This window comes from Hippoglossus hippoglossus, chromosome 7 (assembly GCF_009819705.1).
Source record: "Hippoglossus hippoglossus isolate fHipHip1 chromosome 7, fHipHip1.pri, whole genome shotgun sequence".
NCBI lineage: Eukaryota > Metazoa > Chordata > Actinopteri > Pleuronectiformes > Pleuronectidae > Hippoglossus > Hippoglossus hippoglossus.
In genome coordinates, this window is record NC_047157.1 from 17,139,274 (window position 1) to 17,161,984 (window position 22,711).

Sequence of the window (22,711 nt, forward strand, 5' to 3'; positions counted from 1 at the left end):
CACTGCAGGAGCTGTGCAGAACAGTTTGCTCTTTGCTTCCGAGGCACATCAACGTTTTCCAAACTACAGCAGAACATTTGTTTTAATTTCATCACTGTTTCACTTAAAGTTGCTTTAGAAATGCCAGAGATGCTGCCGAAAATGCCAAGTCGGGCATCGGCGAGTATGCAGATCTATGTACTGATCTGATACCACGTCTTTATACTATATTAGTTTCAACCAGATGAAACTGCATTTTCTTTTCCTAGCAATCACTTCATCTCTCCCACTCCAAAACAGCAGTTGCGGTGTACTGCTAATGGAAAGTACAGTTTTTAGAGTGGAAAAGAAGAGGTGATTTCAAGTAGTGTAGCATTAGAGTGTGCAAGTTAAAATGTCAGCAATTTCAAGCTGTTTAAAGCATGTGATTGTTGTGTGCTCCTAGATTTATTCATGGCCTTTGTCGGTTGTGTTAAAGTAGATAATAAAAGAAGTTCTGTGGCATTCCTTCTCTGTATGTATTTATAGGGTTTCACCTGAGCCCGGCCGTACAACAATGATGGCAGTCATCACTTCTGTACAGGGTTAGAAGCATAAAGCTGTTAGATGATGTTTAATTGTTATTTTTCAGATACTCTAGTATCAAATCTGTTCTCTGTATTTGCCGATACACAAAGTCCAGGTATTGGAATCAGTAGCGGGAAGAGAAAAATGGTATCGGAACATCTCTTCCTGTGTTAACATGATATACCAACATGGATATATATTTATATATCTCAAAAAAGTATAAACCAGATGTCCGTGTTTCTAAATGTTGATGTTACACATCACATATGGGCGAACGTAAGGGTGTCGACATACTGTTGTGGTGTACTTAGACTTGGCCTCACGTCATGACATTTTCCACCTCCACCTCATCTATTATTTACATGTATGAGGTCACCTTGGTGTGTATTTTTGCTGACATGTCACCCAAACCAAGGTCCTTTAAAAATATATTAATGCCCTCCCCCTGCTGAGGCTGTCCTGCCTGTGTGTACGACAGGTGTACCATGTCAGCGAGAGCAGGGAGCGTTCATTCTTTTTCACCCCCCCTGCCCGTCTCTGGCCCTGGTGGCTCAGCCCGAAGGACGCCCTCAGCCTCCCAGTGGGACTAGTCATTCTTCACTCACCTCTGTGATGAACGATGCAGTTAGACTGAGGCAGCCTGCTCTGTGTGTGATGTCAGTCTGTACGTGTGTGCTGTCAGGGCACTGTCTGATGGAATAATAGGTGAAGTCTGAATGCTCTTGAGGATGAAAAAGGAGGAATCTGTACTTTCTTGAGATACTTTCACTGGTACACTTACACCGTGTTACACTGTTTGCTTGCCTCCGTAGTGCCCGACTATCGACAGGGTCGTGTTTACTCAATTTGAACATTTCCGTTGTGCACTTAACGGAAATGACGGTCGCAGCATTTGACCCCAATTGTCGAATCACCTGCCAAAATGTCTCCCTTGTTTGTTCACTTGATGAAAAAATTAACATGCTTTTATTTTTGCTTGTGCCGCTATCAGGGTCAACATGTCTCAACACTGAGAGAAGATGTACCGATATGTTGATGGTGCAGCTTAGATCTAAAATACCATTATCTGAAATTGTGATTGTCACACGTTTCTTATTTGCTATATAATGTGATAGTTTAGCCTTTGTTACTGGAAGTTTTTGTTCTCTGGTGACGGATTTAAAGTTGGATTATCAGTGACGGATCCTGTTCTGAGTTATATGGGGGTGTATGACATACATCATACGGTAGATCGGTGTATTGAGGCCAGACGCTGGCTCTTTTCTCCCTGTGGAGTAAAAGGTCGTCGCTGGGAAAGATGACCCCAAAATCTATTTCCTCCAGCTATGATTTTCTCCTTGACTTCCTCACGGTGATGGAGACAGTTTGCTGTTTTTACAGATGGATGGAAATGTGGTGCTCTCTCTCTCTCTCTCTCTCTCTCTCTCTCTCCCTCTCTCTCTCTCTCTCTCTCTCTCCCTCTCTCTCGCTCTCGCTCTCGCTCTCTCTCTCTCTCTCTCACTCTGTCTTGCTGCTGTCCTGATTCCCTCTCTTCCTCTCCCCCTTTTCTGTCGCCCTGCTGCGATAACGGTATATTTCTTCCCGCGCATTAGCATCATAATGGCAGCATTACCATCGTAGGAAATGGCATCACATTGGGTTTAACATTTACATACCACTTACCCATCCACAAGCCCATGCTGGTTTGCACTCACTTGTACATCACTGCAGGGTATTCTTCAGCTATTACTCCTGTATGCAACCAGGTTCCAGTCTGCTCCATCAAGCAAATGTCTGCTGCCTACCATACTGTATTCCAGATGTAATATTTCTGCTATGGTACCAAGGTAAGTAAAATGGGAGTGATGGCCAAGCTGATATTGGATGTGACATGTGCTTACAAACAGTTTTTGAGGGGCAGCAATGATGAGCCAGGACATTGAACCTGTTCACCCTCCATCATTTTCCCCTCTCCGTCTTCCTTTCTCTGCCCGACAGGATACTTCACTCAGATTTCCACATTGGCCGACGTGCAGGAGAATGTGATGGAGTATCTCCACGTCCTGAGTCGTCCCAAGGTGATCGACCAGGAGCACGACACAGTGTGGACTGAGGCCTACATCGACAGCACCGTGAGTTGACAACACCAATCTCTCACATGCTACTGGGCGTTCCCGTCGTCCTCTCTAACCACTCGTGCCCACTGGGCTGTGAACATTATGGGCGGTTAAAGGAGACATTATGCTCCTATTCAGGTTGATAATTTTGATTTGGGTTTTTCCAAAACCACAATACTTTTCTCTTACTGTCCATTGCTGCAGAACCTCATTTCAGCCTCTGTCTGAAACAGCTGGTTTTAATCCCTGTCTCTTTAAGGCTCCTGATAAGCCTATTCTACTCTGATTGGCCAGCTGCCCCACTTTGATGTGGTTGGGGCGTGTCCTCCAGTGCGTGTAGGAAATGTTCTGCGTTGGCGTGACCCGGCCTTTTTTAGGGGGGCGTGCCGGACTAGCTGCTGCATTCTGCAAGTATGACAAGTGTAATACGTCTCCTTCAATACTCAATGATGGATTGAGAGATTTACACGTGAAAGCTTAATCTACCTCTCACTTTGTTTTATCACGTCTGTATTGTCTGGATGAATTGTAAACTCGGGATGGTGGCGATAAAATAAAAGCAGTGGGTTGACAATGCGCTTTGCCTTTGTATGTCTCTGAATGTGTGAAAGAATGTGTGCGCAGCAGATGAAACTATTAAGCCAATGAGCCTCCTGTGTGTGTTTGGGAGTTGTGTAGCGTGAGTAGAACATTGGTTCTGAGCTCTCAACCTTGGACCATAGCCCACACAGACAAACAAACTCAATTCACTCAGTTTCCACCTCCTTTGGCACACCGTGTTCGAGCTGTTTTTCAGAGTGATAATAAACTGGCATGGGCGTAGTTTTTGTGCTATTTTATGTTTACTGACAGGTGTTTCTGATGTTTGGTTTGATAAATGCAGTGGACCAAATAATAAAGGCAGTTGTCAGTATAATGCAAAAGTGGCACAGACTGCAGTCGCCTCCAAATAATTAAAACACCTCTCTAAAACAGTTCCAACACAAATAACACATTACAACCTTCATGAAGATAGGTTTCACTATAATAGACTGCATTAGTTTTAGCAAGGGGTATGAAGTGGCTACTGGGTGGAATAGTCAGGAAAATGGCACAAATGATTATATATTATCATTATAATATTTTTTATAAGATAATCACAGCTTGATCCATCATACATGCTTCATAGTTCTCTGGGGCGGACAAAAGGATTCTCTGAAATGCATAATCCACACACACAATGAACTGTGGTATTCATGCATGCACAGGAATCCTCTTTTGTTCAAGTTATTGTTTTTGCCCAGAGACAGTGAACAGCAGCCATTTGTCCTCAGTTGTTTCTAAATAGATCAAGAAACAGAGAGCTTCAAAAATGTAAGGAGACAAAGGCGAGTGCCCTCCAGCAGAAATGCCCACAGGCATTCAGTGCGATAGAACATGAAAATGAACTCTTTCTCTCCGCAATCCTCCTCATGTCCCTCATGTTTTACCTTTCTCTGCCTTTCACGGCTTATTTTTTTTGTCCTCATTATCCCCGTCCATTTATCACAGTCAAAGTGCATGCACTCAGCAGTGACTCAACACTTTCGGCCTAAGTGTTGTTTCCTCTGCCGTGAGCCTCCTAGCTATAAAGTTCTCCTCTCTTGACACAGTCAATGTTTTTAAAGTTGCAGTCAAAGTCAATGTCAGTGGATTTAACGCACCCACTGGAGCTGGAGCTCCACTCGGTGGAAACTACACTGGAAGGCTTTCTGACACTTTCTCACACAAACGTATTGACCCTTTCTCTCCTGCTCCTCTTCCCCCTTCTCCTCCCTCCTCCTTAATCTTTTCTCTTTAGCTCCCCCAAGCGCAAAAGGTAAAAGAAAAAAAAAACTGATTTCAGCTCATTGCTGTATTGTCATGTGTTGAGGCCTGCTGTGTGTTCATGTGCATTCCGTGTGCATGTGCATTTTGGACTCCGATCTCTGTGAGAACAAGGCGTATTTCTGGTGAACTAACCACCATACCGACGACATTTTCTTGTGTGTCAGTGTCGTATGTTGCTCGTCAACCTCCTGATTTCAACCATGCATCGTTGTTGGCATTGGCTCAATCGATCGCTCTCTTCTGCACGTCTGATCAAACACACGCGCGCACGTCTGTGCACACGCTTGCACTCATTCATCACCGACGATTCTGTGTTGGTCGTGCTGTGCCAGTATCTCTGGGCTTTGCAGTGTGACCGTGTTTGTAAATGTGAGGCGACATTTTTGCTCTTCTGCCTGTGATTTTGGTGTGAAAACAAGATTGCCCGTGTTATTTGTTTTGGTGGAATTCTCCAGAATAAGATGTTTTGTTGTCTTGTAGTTGAAAATTCAATAGCCTGTAATGAGGGTTTGGGATGATCTGTTTTGACGCCTCTTTATCGTTTTCAGTGTTTTATTTTTCATTACGTTATGAATCATGTGTGGGTTGAGATAAGCAGCTCAGTAATCATAAGATTCTTATGCCCGTTGTATCAGTACGAGCTGAGCACAGAGCAGTCGCATTAGACAGCTGGCAGGCCATATGTCTGACATGGTACTTTTGGTGTGATAGACTCGAGCTGATTGACATCGCAGTGGCTCAGCAGAAAACAGAAATAGATATCACATTGTCAGACACGATAATTGGGATTAGCGAGGAATACGTAATCATCCCAGCGCAGCTCGAGCCTGGCTGCCATGAGAACACACACACACACACACACACACACATATCAGTTGTCTAAAAGTAAAACTGATAGTGATAAAAAGACACAAACACACATCCCGCGTGGTCACAGTGTTGAGAATTTATTAGAGTCCTCGGATTGGAAATTGTAGTGTAAGGAAAGTCGTGAGAATCTGGAATTTGCGTTCCAGGGCTGATGGGTATCATCTTTCCAGACGTAGCCTTCATCCTATAATTTGACCCCTCCCCGTCCTCTCAGTGCAACCTAATAATCTTTCCCAACATATCTCCACTGTCTTTCTCGGTTTAGCTTTTCGTCTCCCTCGCTCTGTCCCCCCACCTGCGATCATCCCTCCACTCCACCACTTCCCTCCCGCTCCCTCCCCTTCGTCCCCATCCTCCCTCTCACCAGCTTCATCCATCATTCTCTGGCTCATTTGGCTTTGTTTCCCACTCTGTCAGATGAACTGACACTGGAGCTCAGGAATGATGGGAGGGTGGTGGTGGAGGGAGAAGAGTTTGTGTGTGTGTGTTTGTGTGTGCGTGTGTGTCTGTGGTGGTGGTGGGGGGGTTAGTATTTGAGGACAAGTGTAAGGGCAGTATGAGAGTGTAAGAGAATATGGAGGATGTAAAGAAGGATGTGGTTTTGAGAGGCAAAATACTAAAGTTAAAAAAAACAAGACTGGAAGATTGGGTGGCCGGGAGCAATAGATTACCTTTTGATGATAAATTGGAGTTGTGAGCTGTTCGAAATGTCATAACGGATGAATATAAAATCCGCTTCTATAACATTGATTGAGGTAATTGAGAGCTTTCGTAGATAATCCCCAAAACACCAATGAAGTCAAAATGTCTGCTGGGTCGGTGCCAGCTCTGCTTCCCATGGGGTATGTTTTCCCGTAGGAGCCCACGGAGGGGGCTTTGGCTCCTGCACTTAGACACACCAACATCATTAAGCCCGGTCTCCAAGGAAACAAGAGTAATTTCGTCCACCAGCACGCAATTTTTCACAGCAACCCAGATTAAGGGGTGTCCTGTGAGACACCAAACATGGGGCAGGGGTGTGTATCCGAGCCCTCTGAGGGGTGTAAGCGTGTGGGTATTTGTGTCAGCGGGGAGCGAGTGCATTAGATCCCAGTGGGGTTCTTTTTCTTTCTTTGACCCACAGCAGGAGAAAGGACTCGCACACCTCATTTACTCTGACGGATACGGATAAAGCCACGGAGGCAACGGTGCTGCAGATTTGGCCCAGATGTGTGCTTAGTTGTGACCTTGCATTCAGAGGTTGCAGATTTTGTATGATAAGTCAAATTCTAGAGAGGAGCGCTCCCTTTGGGACTCGGGGCAAGGTCTTGTTGGAGGACGCTCATTTAGGGTTCAAGGAAGTGCCTCTTTCCTCTCCTTGGATAATGAAGCACAGGTTTAAAGGGCTTCCGTCCCCTGGGTAGGGCAACTGAGGATCATCTGTGTGATGTTGGCTTTGAATCCAACAGATGCAGCCGCTCGCCTCCTTTCTTCATCTCCTGCTTAATTACGCCAAGTCATTTCCCAGAGCAGCATGGGAAAGCTTGATTTTCCACAAATCCACGTATACCAGAAAATAAAGCACCCGAGACCCCATTCAGACCTGGTTTTAACATCTGTCCTGGGTGATCTGATCAAATGTGGATGGCTCTAAGTGCAGGTATGAACTCCCCCAATGGGTCCTAAATGCGTATTGAGGTGCGATCACTCAGATCACAGTCAGAAGTGGCCACTTTTTTTTTCTCGCTGTGTGAATGCAAATGCGTCCTGTGCTTATGTGAAGGACGGCCCCCCCTCAGCTGACGTCCTCTGACCCACTGGAGTTTCACAGTGAATCGAATGCTTTTTCACGCTTTCCAGTGCCTGTACGTTGACACTGACACTGACCGCGACATAATGATTGATACTTCTCTTAAATTGGTCAAATATTTCTTCATCACACAGATTCATTCAGCCCCTCCTGACTCCTCTCCCCCTCTACCTCCCTCTCTCTCTCTCACTTGTGCCAACACACCGATACACAAACATTGTGACATGGCGCACACCTGTTCACTCAAACTGGGTAAAAACAACACCTTTTGCTCTTTGCCAACACAAATGACGTATATGATTATTCGAATATAGAGCGGGGACGTGAGATCCGATCACACGTGGTCACAGGAGACAAAGGAGACGCCTTTTAATGCCGGGGGTGAACACACTTACTTAACGTTGTTCACTTGTGATTGGATCTCTCAGGTCGGATGTTAATTCCAGGTCTGAACAGGGCTTTAGAGTTAAATACAAAGAGTACACACTTGCTGGGGATACACAGTAAATGTCAGTTCATATGTTTTAAGACCAGTGATATATGATCCAATAGACCTGAGCTTAGATGAGGCTCTGCTCGCTCCCCCTGACCTGTGATCGATCCCATTCTGCAGCGGCAAGGACGTCCATTGTTGCAGCAGCTGTACTTTGTTCTCTCTTTGAAGTCCTCACTGCTCTTTGGATTGCTATTACCAGCTGTCACAACTCCGGTCACCAATTCAGCTTTCCCCCGGCATCTGAGGGGGAGCGAATGGGTGCTAGCAGTTTCCTGTCATTACCCATTATTACTGGTGGGAAAGGGGGCTGAGCGCTGGGGGAAGGAGAAGGTACAGGAGGTGTGTAATGTTCCTTTGAAATGATTGCTTAAATGGGTAGTCCTCCTTGAAAGTTCTCATTGACCATGCTGGAATCTGATATTTAGGTCAGTTTGGAAGAATCAGACAAAATGATACTCCATTGATTGCTGCAGAATTTAACCATCAAGGATTTTTTTTTCTGGGGTTCATTTTGCACCACTCCCCTATAATGACTTTAACACAAATTGCACAAGTGACCATCATTTATGAGTGGACAAGTTCAGACCACTTTTTGTCGAGCACGAAGCCTGAGACGTTTTCAAATTGTTTATTACAGAATCTAGCAAAAGTGAATGGAGGAGAGCAGAACATCATACGGGAACAAATACTGAGGTTCTGGATTACAGCGCTGGCAGGAGATCCAGGTTACTGAGCTTGGCCGGCAGGCGAGGGATCTGTTCGGGGGTTCCGATCCAGGGTTTCAGACAAAGACATGGCAGGACATGGGGAAATATTGGCAGCCAGGCACTGATGATTCAGAGACACATGTAAACAACTGGCAGACAAGTAATTTAAAATGTACAGGCAGAGAAGTGCAGCAGTAGTGTAATACCACTAAAAGTGACTTAACAGAAGGAGAATGAGCCAGGATCTAAGTGGAACTTTACCTTTAAGTATTGGCTCAAGTATCCCTGGAAATCAATTGTGATTGTGGAGAGTGAGGTATTTCACATGATTGGAGCAGTGCAGCTAAACTTAGCTGCCTGACTTAGCTCGCCCTAAGGCACCTTTGTGGTAGAGGGTTTCTCACTTACGGGTTTTCCTGACGCCCAAGACCACAGTTGTCCCAAGCCGTTTGAAAGCTGGCACAAGCGGCTGGTGCTAAGACAGCTGGGGCTAAAGCAACCTTGTCTGTGGAGGGATGTTGTCCCGAGCTGTTTGAACATCTTGCACAGGTAGCTGTCTTAGCCAGCAGTTCGATTGTTGTGAGTGTGTGTCTTCGGACATAGAAGGGAAGGAGAGGATGTTCTTGAAAGGTTGACGATGTGGCGGTTTCGGTGTTGCGAGTTAGCATAGATTTGAAAATGACCACGGCAATCCAGATTCCCACTCACGAGGGCTCCCCGATGGATTGGGGCTGCCCACCTTTTATTAGAGGGTGTAAAACCTTTCATATTAATGTATATAAATATCATGACATAGCGAGGGGCCGACCCGTTTAGTTCGTCAGCGTTGGCCCTGCAAGGTCCAAGATGGTTTGAAACACTGGGTGGGAAACAATCCAGGAGTCACACCTGGATGGACACACACACACACACACACGAACACACACACGAACACACACACACACACACACACACACACACACACACACACACACACACACACACACACACACACACACACACACACACACACACACACACACGCTCACATGGACATAACAAAAGAAAAATGCAGAAGAGGGACAAACCCCTAACAGTGTCAAGCCTTCATCTAAAATGGATATCATCGTCAAATACAGACAGCCGGCAGAAAGATAAATATCATAATAATTCCAGCAGTCCGTAGGGAGGGAAGATACCTAGATCCAAACTGCCTGTGGATAAGCTTGTTCTGCATGAGATCAAAGCGCAGGCTCTGATTGAGTACATTTTAAGGCAAATAATAAACATGAATAAAACATGTCGTGGAAGTTTTGCAGGTCCCTCAAGAAGATAACAGGACTAGGTCTGCGGCAGGATTTCTACCAGGTTCAGTGCTGAGGAGTTTCTGCAGCTTGTAATTATCACTCACAGAGAGTTATGGAGCGAGATGTGTATGCGTGCTGCCAATGCAGTGCGCCGCGCGGTAACATTTCATTTGTGACTATGACAATATTTCATCATTAGTTTCCCTCTTTTTCTCCTCCCTCTGTCTCCATTTCTCTTTTTCTCCTCCCTCTGTCTCCATTTCTCTTTTTCCATCGCCGTCTCTCTCACTCTTTGCATCACATGACTCTCGCAGATGGAGGACGGTCAGAGTCCAGTTCTGGTGACCACGGTGGCAATGCCTGTGTTCAGCACCAAGAATGAGACGGTAATTTGCCACAACTATTTCCCAGTTTCCTGCGAACTTGCAGTTTAATTGAAAGCTTAATCAATTACTTCTTGCATAACTAGAGACGCAAATTGTGAAATGATGATTCATTATGTTCCTATTTTGATGGACACTAATTTTACTTTGATTGGAGTCAGTAAATTAGGATGCACCAGAGCATCACTAATTAAATATATCTTGCAGACTGACATTTGTTTTATTCCATTCAACAGTGGATCTCTGAGAAAGTGTGTTAAAAAGTAAAAATATTTTTTAATGTGTGTGTGTGCTTCCAGAGAAACCGTGGCATCCTTCTAGGGGTTGTTGGGACAGATGTGCCCGTGTCCGAGCTGCTCAAGACCATCCCCAAATATAAGGTACCACACCAGACATCACTCAGTCCTTATGGGGGATTATAAACATGAGATACCCCTCCTCACAATCACGACTTCTACTGTCTTTTAAACCTCAGGATTGAGCTTTGTGAAGGCTCTATTCAACTGGATGCTGCGTCAGTAATTATTCTTTTTCTCATGTCTGTGCAAACACCAGTCCGACTTCACAGTGCAGTCATTGAAAGCCAAACCAGTTAAATCAGAGGCAGATTATTCACAGCTCATTGCTCATGTCAGGAAAATTATACACATTATGTTTACTAATGCGTTCTTCTCTTCACTAGTGTCCCCGCCTCATCACATGTGTTGATGTGGTTTTATCCACTCGTAGATGTGAAGCTTGGTTTTGTATACGATTTTCAGATTTGCGAGTGAATCATTTGTCCGGACAAATGACGGCATCCTCTTGTATTTTGCAATTTTCACTACAGAGACAAACATTCCGCCTGCAAAAATCCCGCAGAGCTTGATTAGCCGAGATGTACAGTGAGCTGCAGATTTGTCATCTGTCCGTGTTTTTGTGTATTTCCTAGCTGGGCATTCACGGTTACGCCTTTGCAATCACCAACAATGGCTACATCCTTACGCACCCAGATCTACGGCCACTTGTGAGTACTGGCTCCCACGCCATTCAAACTCTCAGTTAACCGACTATGAACCTCATTATCATAACAATGTATTTTTTAACGGCTCAGTGATTGAAGTCCAAATGTATTAATTTATTTTGTACAGACGACCGAGGAATAGTAAGACTTGAGTTCGTGTCAAGTCGATTACTGATTTCGTTTTCACTTTGTGATGCTGATTGACATGAATGTGTGTGCGCGGTGGTGCTCTGTGTTTATGTGCCCGTGAGCTGTGTGTGTATGTGTGTTGGCTGCATGGTGGTATGCAGATGAGGGGACTATGTTCCAGGCCTCCACTGTGCTGTGAATAGACAGAGATACAGCCTCTGAATGGCTGTGATTAACTCCATTGTGCTCTCTCTCCCACCACAAGAGGATGAGGGGAGCGAGTGCAGAGAGAGAGAGATTGAGGAAAGCAAGGAACCTGCCTAATGTGAGAGTATAGGTGCAGAGCGATAAGGTGGGGCGCAGCACTGGATGAAAATGGAGAGATACGGGGGGGAAGGAAAGAGAGCAGACGAGGAGGCAAAGACAGATCAGACAGTGAGACAGGCAGACGGATGCTTTGATGGCGGCCTAATTAAAGACATTAATGAACAGTGTTTAACAACTAATGAGAGGAGGGAGGCTGTTCTCACTGACAGATGAATGGAGAGCAGCACTCACAAGTGTACACACAGACAAACACATAGTATAGTACGTATTTATAAACCCAATACTGATAGAGGAGATGAGAGGAAGAGGAGAGGAGAGGACGAGGAAGAGGAAAAGGAAGAGGAAGAGGGAGAGGGAGAGGAAAGGAGAGGAAGATAATTAATAGGAAAATGAACATCACACATGCATGAATTTGGTCATCACTTTAAAATAGTAATTGACTGAAGGAGTTGTTTGACATAACCCAAAAAGTGTTCAAATGAGTTACTATTGGATGTGTTAACATGTGGTATCGGTCAAGGAGAAACCCATTGATTTAATTTTGTGAAATAGGACGTTTTTTGGGTGTTTTCTCCAATTTCCCAGCTGGTAATGCTGGGATCTAGATGTATGTCTGACATGTATGTGATATTATGATTGTGTACTGTTGGGCCTTGGCAGTGGTGTGAGCTTTTCTGAGTCCTTGTTTGCCTTTGTGCCTAATGATGAGAAGATTGATATCAGTCCAGGCCCTGCACTCACCAAGACAGTTTATTTTATGTTATGCTGTGTGAAAATCAAAATTAGTCTTTTTTTACATTTCTGTTTGTGTTAAATTAGATATGACATTTAGAGAAGCGAGTATAGGTGGATTTATTTTTACGTTGGACAGAGCCATGTAGTACTTCCACGTACTTCCAGTCTTTATGCTAAGCTAACTGTCCTCCGTCTCCCTCCTCCTGTGTCGTGTTCTGATGGAAAATCCATTTTGCTGCTTTTGTGTGGCATCCATTTTCCTGCTTCTCATATTCTGATTTTATCTGGTTTATATCATTGTGAATTGACTCTCACTGGGTTTAGGATTCTATTTACTGGCATTCTCATATCTACTTTACTTTTTTCTTATATTTCGCTGACTGTTATATATAATGGAGAAAAAAATGATATGATACATAAATAATAAAAATGAATAACAATAATGAATTAATACATCCTTTAATTATTAATAGCAGCATTTAATTCATTATAAAGTATTAAATACAATTTACAGTTTTTTTCTTCGATCAAGATCAATTAATTATTTCATCAGAAAAGGGTGAAAATGTTGAAAAACGTAAATCTACGCAATATTTAAGTGAGTGAAAAAAAACCATATCACATCCTTCCACCACGTTTTGTGTTAATCTGTTCAGTTGTTTTTTTTATCTAGTTTAAAAACACAAACTAACCAACAAGCAAATGGGCAATGGTGAAAACATAACCTCCTTGGCAGAGGTGGTAACAGTCAGCAGCCATCTAGTGTAGTATACTCTTTAATTTCTTCCAATATCTCCATGTCTGTTGTTGCACGTGTGTTCACATGGGCCTGTGTGTCCAGTACGGGGACGGCAAAAAGCGGAGGAAGCCAAACTACAGCAGTGTGGATCTGTCTGAGGTGGAATGGGAGGATAAGGACGACACGGTGAGACACATTGAGACAAATCGTCAGGAAGCATCATCACATCGTCAGTAAAACAAAAAAAATTTGATGTTTGTGTGCTCTGTGTTGCTAGCTGAGAAATGCCATGGTCAACAGGAAGACGGGGATCTTCTCCATGGAGGTGAAGAAGAGCGTCGACAAAGGGGTGAGGACTCTGACATCCAGAAAGGAAACAACACACACACCAACAAACACATTTTGAATTGTCCCGCAGGCTGAGCCAGAGAAAATACTCGACAGTGGGAGAGTGCATGCTGCCAAGGGGTTGCTGCACTTGGCGCAGTCGTGTACAGGATCGACAAGGGGATTTTGTTTTTGATTTTTGGTTTGCCCTGCATGCACGGGTGTGTGTGTCTGTCTGTGTGTGAGCCCGTTATCTCCGCCAAGCACATGTGGCTGAATACGGGAGAGACAGCAGCAGCCCACAGATTCAGTTTTACTATTCGTCTGTCTGAGAGAGAGAGAAGCATTCAGGTGTGTGTGTGTGTGTGTGTGTGTGTGTGTGTGTGTGTGTGTGTGTGTGTGTGTGTGTGTGTGTGTGTGTGTGTGTGTGTGTGTGTGTGTGTGTGTGTGTGTTAGAGTGTGTGTGTGTGTGTGTTAGAGTGTGTGTGTGTTAGAGTGTGTGTGTGTGTGTGTGTTAGAGTGTGAGTGTGTGTTAGAGTGTGTGTGTGTGTGTGTGTGCACTTTGCATTTTCAAAGCTTAGGCGAGAGCATTATACATTACCCTGATTATTAAGCATTCAATATGTAAATGCATATCTGCGGACACACACATACACACACTCAAAACTACACACATGCAAATTTACAATCCTTATCCAAACACTCGCACTGCAAAACCTACACATCCATCAGGAGGAGTAACAGGTCGTGAGGCAGTCTGCTAACTGAAGGCATGTACCCCCTGCACCAGGAGATGGCGCCAGAGTGCAGGGAATCGCATCAGATAACAGCAGTCTCCACACCATTGTTTACTGCAGTGTGTCACAGAATGTATCCATCTGTTTCATTTCAGAAGCGTGTGTTGGTGCTGCATAATGATTACTACTACACAGATATCAAGGGGACGCCTTTCAGGTAAGAGACATTTTCTGAGAGCTGTGAACAAAGTTTTAGAGAGACGGAAGCATCAGTATTTCCAGTTCTCTCTGCACAACAAATAACTTGGGAGTGATCTATTTAAAGACCCTGTTGTTTTTGTTGTTTTTATTTTTAGTCTAGGTGTAGCTCTTTCCAGAGGCCACGGGAAGTTTTTCTTCAGAGGGAACGTCACCGTGGAGGAAGGTGCGTCTCCTTTGCTTTGTTATCTGTGTCATATCTCTATGTTTTGCTCTGTCTGCCTTAAACATCTCAACCCCACTCTCACCCGCTGTCTTTCATGGTCTTGTGTATTCGTGTCTCTCGCTTAACTCGCACTTCTTAAAGCCCAATTCATGCTTCTGCGTTCGAATCTAAGCTGTAGTACCAGTATAACCTATGCGTAGACACGTACCCTTCGCCGTATCCTGATGTGCACCTCCCCAAAAATGTAACTACACGTCCAAGCGACGCAGACTGCAAGAGCTGTCATTGGTCCACTTGGTAACATGTAGGCTACGTGCGTACGTAGGGCGCAGCTTTGACGCAGAACCATGAATCTGCCTTTACACTTCTGAACACAGCTGTAGCGATGGAGTGAAGTATTCAGATCATTTAACTAATACCAAATTGTACATATAATTCATTTAAAGAAAATATCTATTTGTAGTCTTAATTAGGACAAATGTTGGCGGCAAACACTGACTTCTTGGGTAAATGCTCTCCTCTGCAGACTCTGACTCCAAATACAAGATGGTGGCATTCGCATTCAGGATATTTAGGCTTCATTTATGTTCAGTGGGAGGAACTAGAGATGCGCCGTTTATTTACAGTCTATTGTTGAAGCTGTTGAATATGGAAAGCACAATAGCGATTATTGTGCTTCTTGTGTTCGACTTATTTACTTTACTTTATTGCTTTATTTGACAGGCTGATTTTCATCTGTAGTCCCTGGGCCGGCAATAAAAGAGCTGAGCTTAAGAATAAAAGCATTGAAAATAGAAACAACTATAAAAGCAGTGAAACATATAGAAACATAAACAGGGCCTGACGTACATAAAAGCAAGAGCAACAGCTGTTAAAATACACAGACGGAACAGTGTATGACAACAATTAACAAACAGAAAGACATAGTGAGGTGCAAAGACTTTGCACAGAGACATTGACAAGCAGAGCAGCAAGATAACAGATAATATAAATACCATTTTAGTGTTCACAGTTTGTATTTCTAATAAACCATGCTCTTAATGTGGAGGATAAGGTTGTTTCTTTTGTATTTTTTTAAGAAGAAACTCTTTTCAACAAATAATTAAAAGGAAGAGAAATAACCACAGAGTTTAGATGAAGCACAATTTAACTATGTGTTTGAACTCCATAGTTTTCTAAGTTCAGCAGAATGGCCCCTTTCAGAGCTTCACATTATTATGTAATAGGATTATTCTTTTTTATGGATTAACATGTCAGGGGAATTTTAATGAGGAGCTAATTTTATCTACTTTAAACTCTTGGGTACTTTAATTAGCAATCATGCACCATATTTTATAAGCTGATCATATAATTGCTATGTAAAGTCTACAGGACTAACTTGACACCGACGTTTTTAAATTGTAGCAAAGCAGCTCAAGTAGATTTCCCCTCAAATGTGTAATGGACTAAAAGTTCAAAGTAGCACAAAATGAAAATATCTAAAGTACGAGTGCCCAAAAGTAGAAAATGTTTTTACTAATCCTCCACCACTCATAACTAATATACGTAACTCAGCATTATTTTACATCTGGTATTTCTTTTACCATTTTCTTCCATCTTTCTGTTGCTCACACACATTCCATCGTCATTTATAAAAAAAACTTGCACAGTTGGACAAGAAGTATACAAAATTCCTTAGCAGCTCCTTAGGTGTGTTGTTGTACTTCTCCTTGTCTTTTGTTCGTATGTGTGTCTCTGTGAATATGTGCGTCTATTTTTATGTCAAGCCTCATGCGTGTTAATATTCATGTGGTTGTGCGTGTGTGTGTGTGTGTGTGTGTGTGTGTGTGTGCGTGTGTGTGTGTGTGCGTGTGTGTGTGTGTGTGTGTGTGTGTGTGTGTTTCTCTAAACATGTCCATCAAGAGGAACCCTCTGAGCATGACTTGGCTCTTCCTGATCTAATCAGACCTGTCAGTTCCATTCAAAAAACACATTTTTCACCCCCAGTGTGTGTGTGTCTGTGTGCGTTTAAGTGTGTGTGTGTGTGTGTGTGTGTGTGAATTTAAATCATAGATGCCTATTCCTATTATTATGAGTTCATATCGGGTGCTTTTGCTTATTTAATTTGTGATGCATCGTTCTTACTCTGGTGCAGGACTTCATGACTTGGAGCATCCTGATGTAGAGCTGGCAGACGAATGGTAAGAGCACACTGACGTCGCTGCGATAACATCATCAGCCCTTAGTTAAGAGACATTGTGATTGGACCTGGTCCTAAATATACTGCCAAATTGTAAAATCAAACAATTCCACTGCAATGAAGCATTTGGGATCTGCAGGACTTTGACTTGATGGTTTGTGTCACTTGATGACTTGTGGTCACCGGGATTGGGAACCAACATCTAAACAAATTACAGTAAACGCTTTTCAAACTAATGCTCGTAAATTGGAAAACCATCTTTGTTTTACTCCACGTTTTTATTCACTGTGGATGCATCGCATTAAAAAAAGCATCTGGAATGTATGACCGAGGTTCAACTGCAATTCTCAGCACAAAATCAGGAATCGACAAAAAAAAAAAAAACAGTTGTAAAAGGAAACAATCCAGAGTCAATTGTTAGTGTTTCATGTATCATCATGACAAATGTTTTCATTGTCCTATCTCGTTATACGACAGGACTTACTGCAACACAGACGAGCACCCGGAACATCGCTACCTGTCCCAGATAGAGGCGATCAAACTCTACCTCAGTGGCCACGAACCCCACCTGCAATGTGAGTTGAACCCGTCTCCAGCCCGCGTTCCTTCAGTGCATTGACAGATGTTTTTGTGGTCGTCTGTTAACTAATGAGCGTGATTTATGTGTGAAAATATACCTTTTCTTGTTTTGTTAGGTGACAAGGAGCTGATTCAGGAGGTTCTCTTCGATGCGGTAGTCACGGCCCCTTTGGAGGCCTACTGGACCAGCATGGTGCTCAATAAGTCTGAGTATGTCACTCTTCTTTTTCCACGTTGAAAACAGTCAAAGGACTTAACTCCAAATCTTGTAGTTTATTTTGAGCTTTTTGAAAGTGCTGATAGCAACGATACTGTATAATTGTAGTTTATCTATTTGTCGTATTACGCAGGAACTCTGATAAAGGAGTGGAGATCGCGTACCTCGGCACAAGAACAGGCCTTTCCAGAATCAATCTGTTTGTGGTGCCTGACCAGCTCACAAACCAGTAAGTGTGCTGACTTGTTTGTATGTTGTTGTATGTATTAGACCTGCACAATTTATTGGTTGTCTGATAAAATTGCTAGATAGAGACATATTGGTATCAGCGTTTATGTTTGATGATATGCACCAATATGAAAATGTTAATTTCACAACAATTCAGAAAATATGTGCAGATTAAGATTACATTTTACATAAAAATATATTTATTTTCTTAATGTAATTCTACAAATTTGGTTTTATTTGTTCAAGGTTAAACTTTAAAATATCAGTTCTCAAATACATTTCTTTATCAAAAGGGTTTGGCAACGACCTCTTAGGAATCTTTGAATATATGGTATCTGAAATGTTTTACTCCTTAATATTGTTGTTTGCATTAGCCCTCAAAAGACCATATCAGTCGTGCTCTAGTTTGTTTACACAATGTGCACACATGCTCCATTTCTGTGTTGTGTTCTCACCTCTGTTTCCCTTCTGCTTCAAGAGACTTCCTGACAGCTGAAGACAAAGAGGGGGTGTTCAACGCCGATCACTTTCCCCTCTGGTACAAGAGAGCGGCAGAACAAGTTCCTGGTACCTTCGTCTACTCTCTACCTTTCAACACAGGTTGGTTCTTCTTTTTCTTAAATTAGCAAAAAATACAAAAAAAATCAACTCTCCTCGAAACGAGTCAGGTTCAATTTTGAATTCTGTCTAGCTCCACACAGTAGCCGTCACTGGTGAAATATAATGAATGTAGGAATGGCACCACCAAGTGTCTGCAAAGACTACTGAAAAAAACAACACTGGCAAGCGCTGCAGGACACAAAGTCACCTAATCAAATTAATTCCAAAAAAGAATTACACTTTTTTTACAGGCACAAATACAGTCACTTATAATTCAAAGACCATTTTAAAATATCCTCCATCCCTTTTTTTCCCTCTTTCACCCATATTTGTTCGTTTTCTCTCGCCGTGCATCTCCGCCTCCCCTTCCTCTCTTATTAATTCTAGCCTGTGTTCTTGTGGAAAGGACTGATTGCTGTGGGCTGAAACAAGATACGTTAGGAAGAGGTTCAGCCCTTTCCATAGTGACTTGGCCAGAATACACAAATACACACTCACAGAAAGACACACATATTACACACACACACACACACACACACACACACACACACACACACACACACACACACACACACACACACACACACACACACACACACACACACACACACACACACACACACACAGACAGGCACCTCACGCATATTCAACAACGTCTCTGAGAAAAATGATTTTTCCTCCAAGGGGGGAGAAAGTGTTCTCGTCTGTCCTCGGCCTCAGGCTCTCCATTAGTGCCAGCTAATACAAGTGATCTGAAAGCCTCTTATTTACTCGGCGGACTTCCACTCGGCACTCTTCCTCTCAGGACCCTGGCAGCTCTAGCCGTAACCATGAAATAGTACTTTGTGGTATTTATATTCAGTGTTTCTCTCTCCAATCACCCTGTGGTCGGTTTAGAGCTAATATAAGAAATTATGATATGACAGTGATGTGAACTGTGTGTGTGTTGTGTTTTTGTGCCCGTGTGTGTGTGGCTCAGGATCAGAAAACAAGAGTGTTGTATTGGCCAGCACTGCCATTCAGCTTCTGGATGAGAGGAAATCACCCATAGCTGCGGGTAAGTGGGAACTCAAGTGGATCTCTCTCTCTCTCTCTCTCTCTCTCTCTCTCTCTCTCTCTCTCTCTCTCTCTCTCTCTCTCTCTCTCTCGCTCTCTTTCACCCACACATATTCTTGTACTTATATCTTAGTGAGGACGCTCGTAGGCATAATACATTTGCCAGCCCCTTACCTTAACCATCACAACTAAATGCCTAAACCTAATTTTAACCCTTATCCTAAAACCAAGTCTTAATCCTCAAACAACCGTCTTATAAAGTGAGGATGTCCAAAATGTCCTCACTCTGTAAGGTCTATGCTCAAAATGGTCCTCACAAATATATAAGTACGCACACACACACACACACACACACACACACACACACACACACACACACACACACACACACACACACACACACACACACACACACACACACTCACATAATTTTTGCTTCCATAGACTATGTGCTATGCTAGGCTTTGTTTTCCTGGTCTCCAGTTGTCTGCTGTGACGTCTTTGCCTCTTTTTGAGTTGGAACACTCACTTCCCACATATACCGACTACGCTGCTCTATTTGTTCGGTGCGCATGCCCCTGTATGAGCTTGTGCTCAGCAGAAGGCGTGAGTTCATCACCGCACAGACGTTTGCATCCATAAATACAATGCCAAGATATATATAATAGAAGGCAGTTTCATAAATGCGTCTTGTGCCTCTGTGCTTATTTAAGACAGAGTGTGGCCAAGAGGATTTCTCTGTGGCCTGCCTCATCTCACGTGCCGGTGACTCAGAAGCCTCACAACGTCACGCCCATATAATAACTTGGTGCAATCAGCAAGTTGATGGTATGCAGTGTGGCTCTTGTTCTGTTAGCCATCAGCGTGGTTACAGTGGAAAAGAAACAACAGATTAAATGGAAAACATAGGCGGAAAGAAAGTGTGAGGGTAGAAACGGAGACATATGGTTTTACAGTAGATACAGTATTATCTTTGGGGAAAGTTGTGATGTGACATCATTCATCATCCACCTCTCCCCAAAGACACAGAATTACTTTTAGTCATTGTTCTGTCAATATGTGACTAATACCATACTTTACTGAAATATTGAGGGTGACAAGTTAAGAAATACGCAATATATATGTTTGTTTTTTTTTGGTGTGCAAATGACCAAACATTTTAATAAAGTTAGAAGCACCTTTCCAAATAGACACATTAAGTTATAATAAAAATGATGATAATAATAAAAATAATAATAATATAATAATAATAATGCTATATATATTTGCTAAAATATGCAGAGGGATATATGATGTCAGGCTGAGTGCTATTCTTCAGGCACTTTCCAATGTATATGTTAAGGAACAAGCTGGAGCTCGGCTTCTGCTTCATATTAAACCTCTCTTCAGACGATATCTGTGTTAGCTCTCCCGTCACACGAGGCCTAATGATGCCAGCAGAGGAATCACACACAAAGATGTGGGCAGAGAAAAGACAAAGTTAAGAAAGGGAGGGGAAAAAAAGGAGAATCTTTCCAAAATGCGTGTGATAAAATAAGAGAAGAAATAAAAGGGCCGAGACAGAGAAAATGATTTCACTGTGTCTGCATGCGTTGACATGAAAGCGGTGCATTGTGGGTACTCTTGGCCCGGGGGAAACCACTGGAGCAGAAGGACAGAGATGGGAGAGTCTGTGTGGTGCCAAACACACACAAATACACACACACACACGCACACACACACACACATGTGGCACCCAGGCAGCCCACAGTTTACACCAGCCCTCAGTGTTATTTAACCGTGTGCTGACTTGATCACTGCTCTTTTAAGATAACGTCGTTCTTTTGAATCCTGTTTATGGTCCATCCAAATGACCAATCAGTGATAAGGATTCACGACGACCCTTTTGTTACTGTGGGTGCTGATGTTGAGCAACGGCACTCATGCTCGTCAGATCGGGGGATGTATGTAAGAATGATTTTATATAAGAGAGTCAGATGGGAGCAGAGATGTAGGCTAGAATGCAAATGTAGTGTGGGCCGGTTAGGGCCAGTTCTCACTGCCCCGCGCTCCACCGAGCTGCAGACTTGTGAATACGCTAATACGATAACTGAACAGGACAGGCTGATGACATCACACACCGCGGGGCCCTGCAGACATCGCTCGAGTCACAATGTTACCGTGTGTGTACATACACTCGTGTGTGTGTGTGTGTGTGCGTCAGTGTTTGTGGTCACATCCGGAGCCACGTGCCACGAGCCTGCTGCCGTAATACACACGGAGCCGTAACAGTCCGGCAGGCGCTGAGACCAAAGGCATCTGTTTACATTCACGTGCCTCCACATGGCACTGGGGGAGTTGAAGATCACATGTGATGGATATATAATCAAAAGATAAATAATAACAATGGATGCTTGTAGTGAAAACAAGAAAATACCATTCTGATATAGCACAGCATCAACATCCTTTCTGGGAAATTTTAAATACAATAAGATAATAAAGAGAAGAAATTTAGATTGAACAGAAACCTGATTATTATATAATGGTACTGTAGAATCATTTTTAATGGTACCAGTGAACTCCATCGGAGGAAAAAAGAATGTCAAAGACACAAACATTGTTTTGCCTTTTCAAATTTATGTTGTATAAAATTATTACGGTAATACCGATATTAATCCACAGTATTCTTGTTGAAATATGTGTTTGCATTTTTTCTTTTCAGCTTATTTTACACGATAATGTTTCAACTTCATTAACCCCCCCCCAAAAAAACCAGAACATGTCACAGTAGAACCAAGCTGAACTGAGAGGGACAGAAACACCCATGCAATGATTCCCACTGCAACACATCAAATGATGGATATTCTTCAGCTTTTTTTTCCATAAACATGTTTTACTATTCAGTTGAGTGGCTTCAGAAAATAGGATTTTTAGTTTGCGGAATAGAATATTGTTGAGTTGAGCTTTTCTTCAGATAGTGACATCATTAAAACGGTACAATCCCAATTGTACAGTTTCTTCATGTAAACAATTAGAGAGGTTCACTCTAACGGTAAAAATTACTTCAAAATGGATAAAATATCCCCTCTTTTAATGAAGCGTTCTCCATGTAAGGATGCATGCCTTCTCAAATAGATTGTCAGTTTGCACACAGTAATCAATTAAAACATCTCCCCTTTATATTATATAATACATATACCGAGGACATACCGTTATGCAATCAGCATTAACTCACAAGTAGGACTGATCTCAAAAAGTGTGATTCCCAAAAGATTGTGTGACATAATGAAAGTCATAGTAAAGCAACAAGGCTGAGTCCAGGTTTTGTTGTTGTTTTCATTTTAGTTTGTTTCATTATTGCTTCAACGAATTCCCCACCTTCACTCCAGCTGTCAGAAAAATATCCTTTTTTATGAAAACATGTTTCCTCC

The 22,711-nt window shown here is 42.8% G+C and overlaps 1 protein-coding gene across 1 annotated transcript in view; it reads left to right on the plus strand.

Moving 5' to 3' along the window:
* cacna2d3a (calcium channel, voltage-dependent, alpha 2/delta subunit 3a) overlaps window positions 1-22,711 on the plus strand; it is a 114,059-nt gene that overhangs the window by 65,431 nt on the left and 25,917 nt on the right. Inside the window, 15 exon segments of the mRNA XM_034590443.1 lie at window positions 2,524-2,657; window positions 4,462-4,479; window positions 9,953-10,024; window positions 10,321-10,401; window positions 10,953-11,027; window positions 13,057-13,140; window positions 13,232-13,303; window positions 14,174-14,235; window positions 14,375-14,442; window positions 16,577-16,622; window positions 17,099-17,196; window positions 17,317-17,410; window positions 17,551-17,646; window positions 18,124-18,245; window positions 19,225-19,302. Coding sequence (XP_034446334.1) covers window positions 2,524-2,657; window positions 4,462-4,479; window positions 9,953-10,024; window positions 10,321-10,401; window positions 10,953-11,027; window positions 13,057-13,140; window positions 13,232-13,303; window positions 14,174-14,235; window positions 14,375-14,442; window positions 16,577-16,622; window positions 17,099-17,196; window positions 17,317-17,410; window positions 17,551-17,646; window positions 18,124-18,245; window positions 19,225-19,302 — 1,200 coding nt within the window.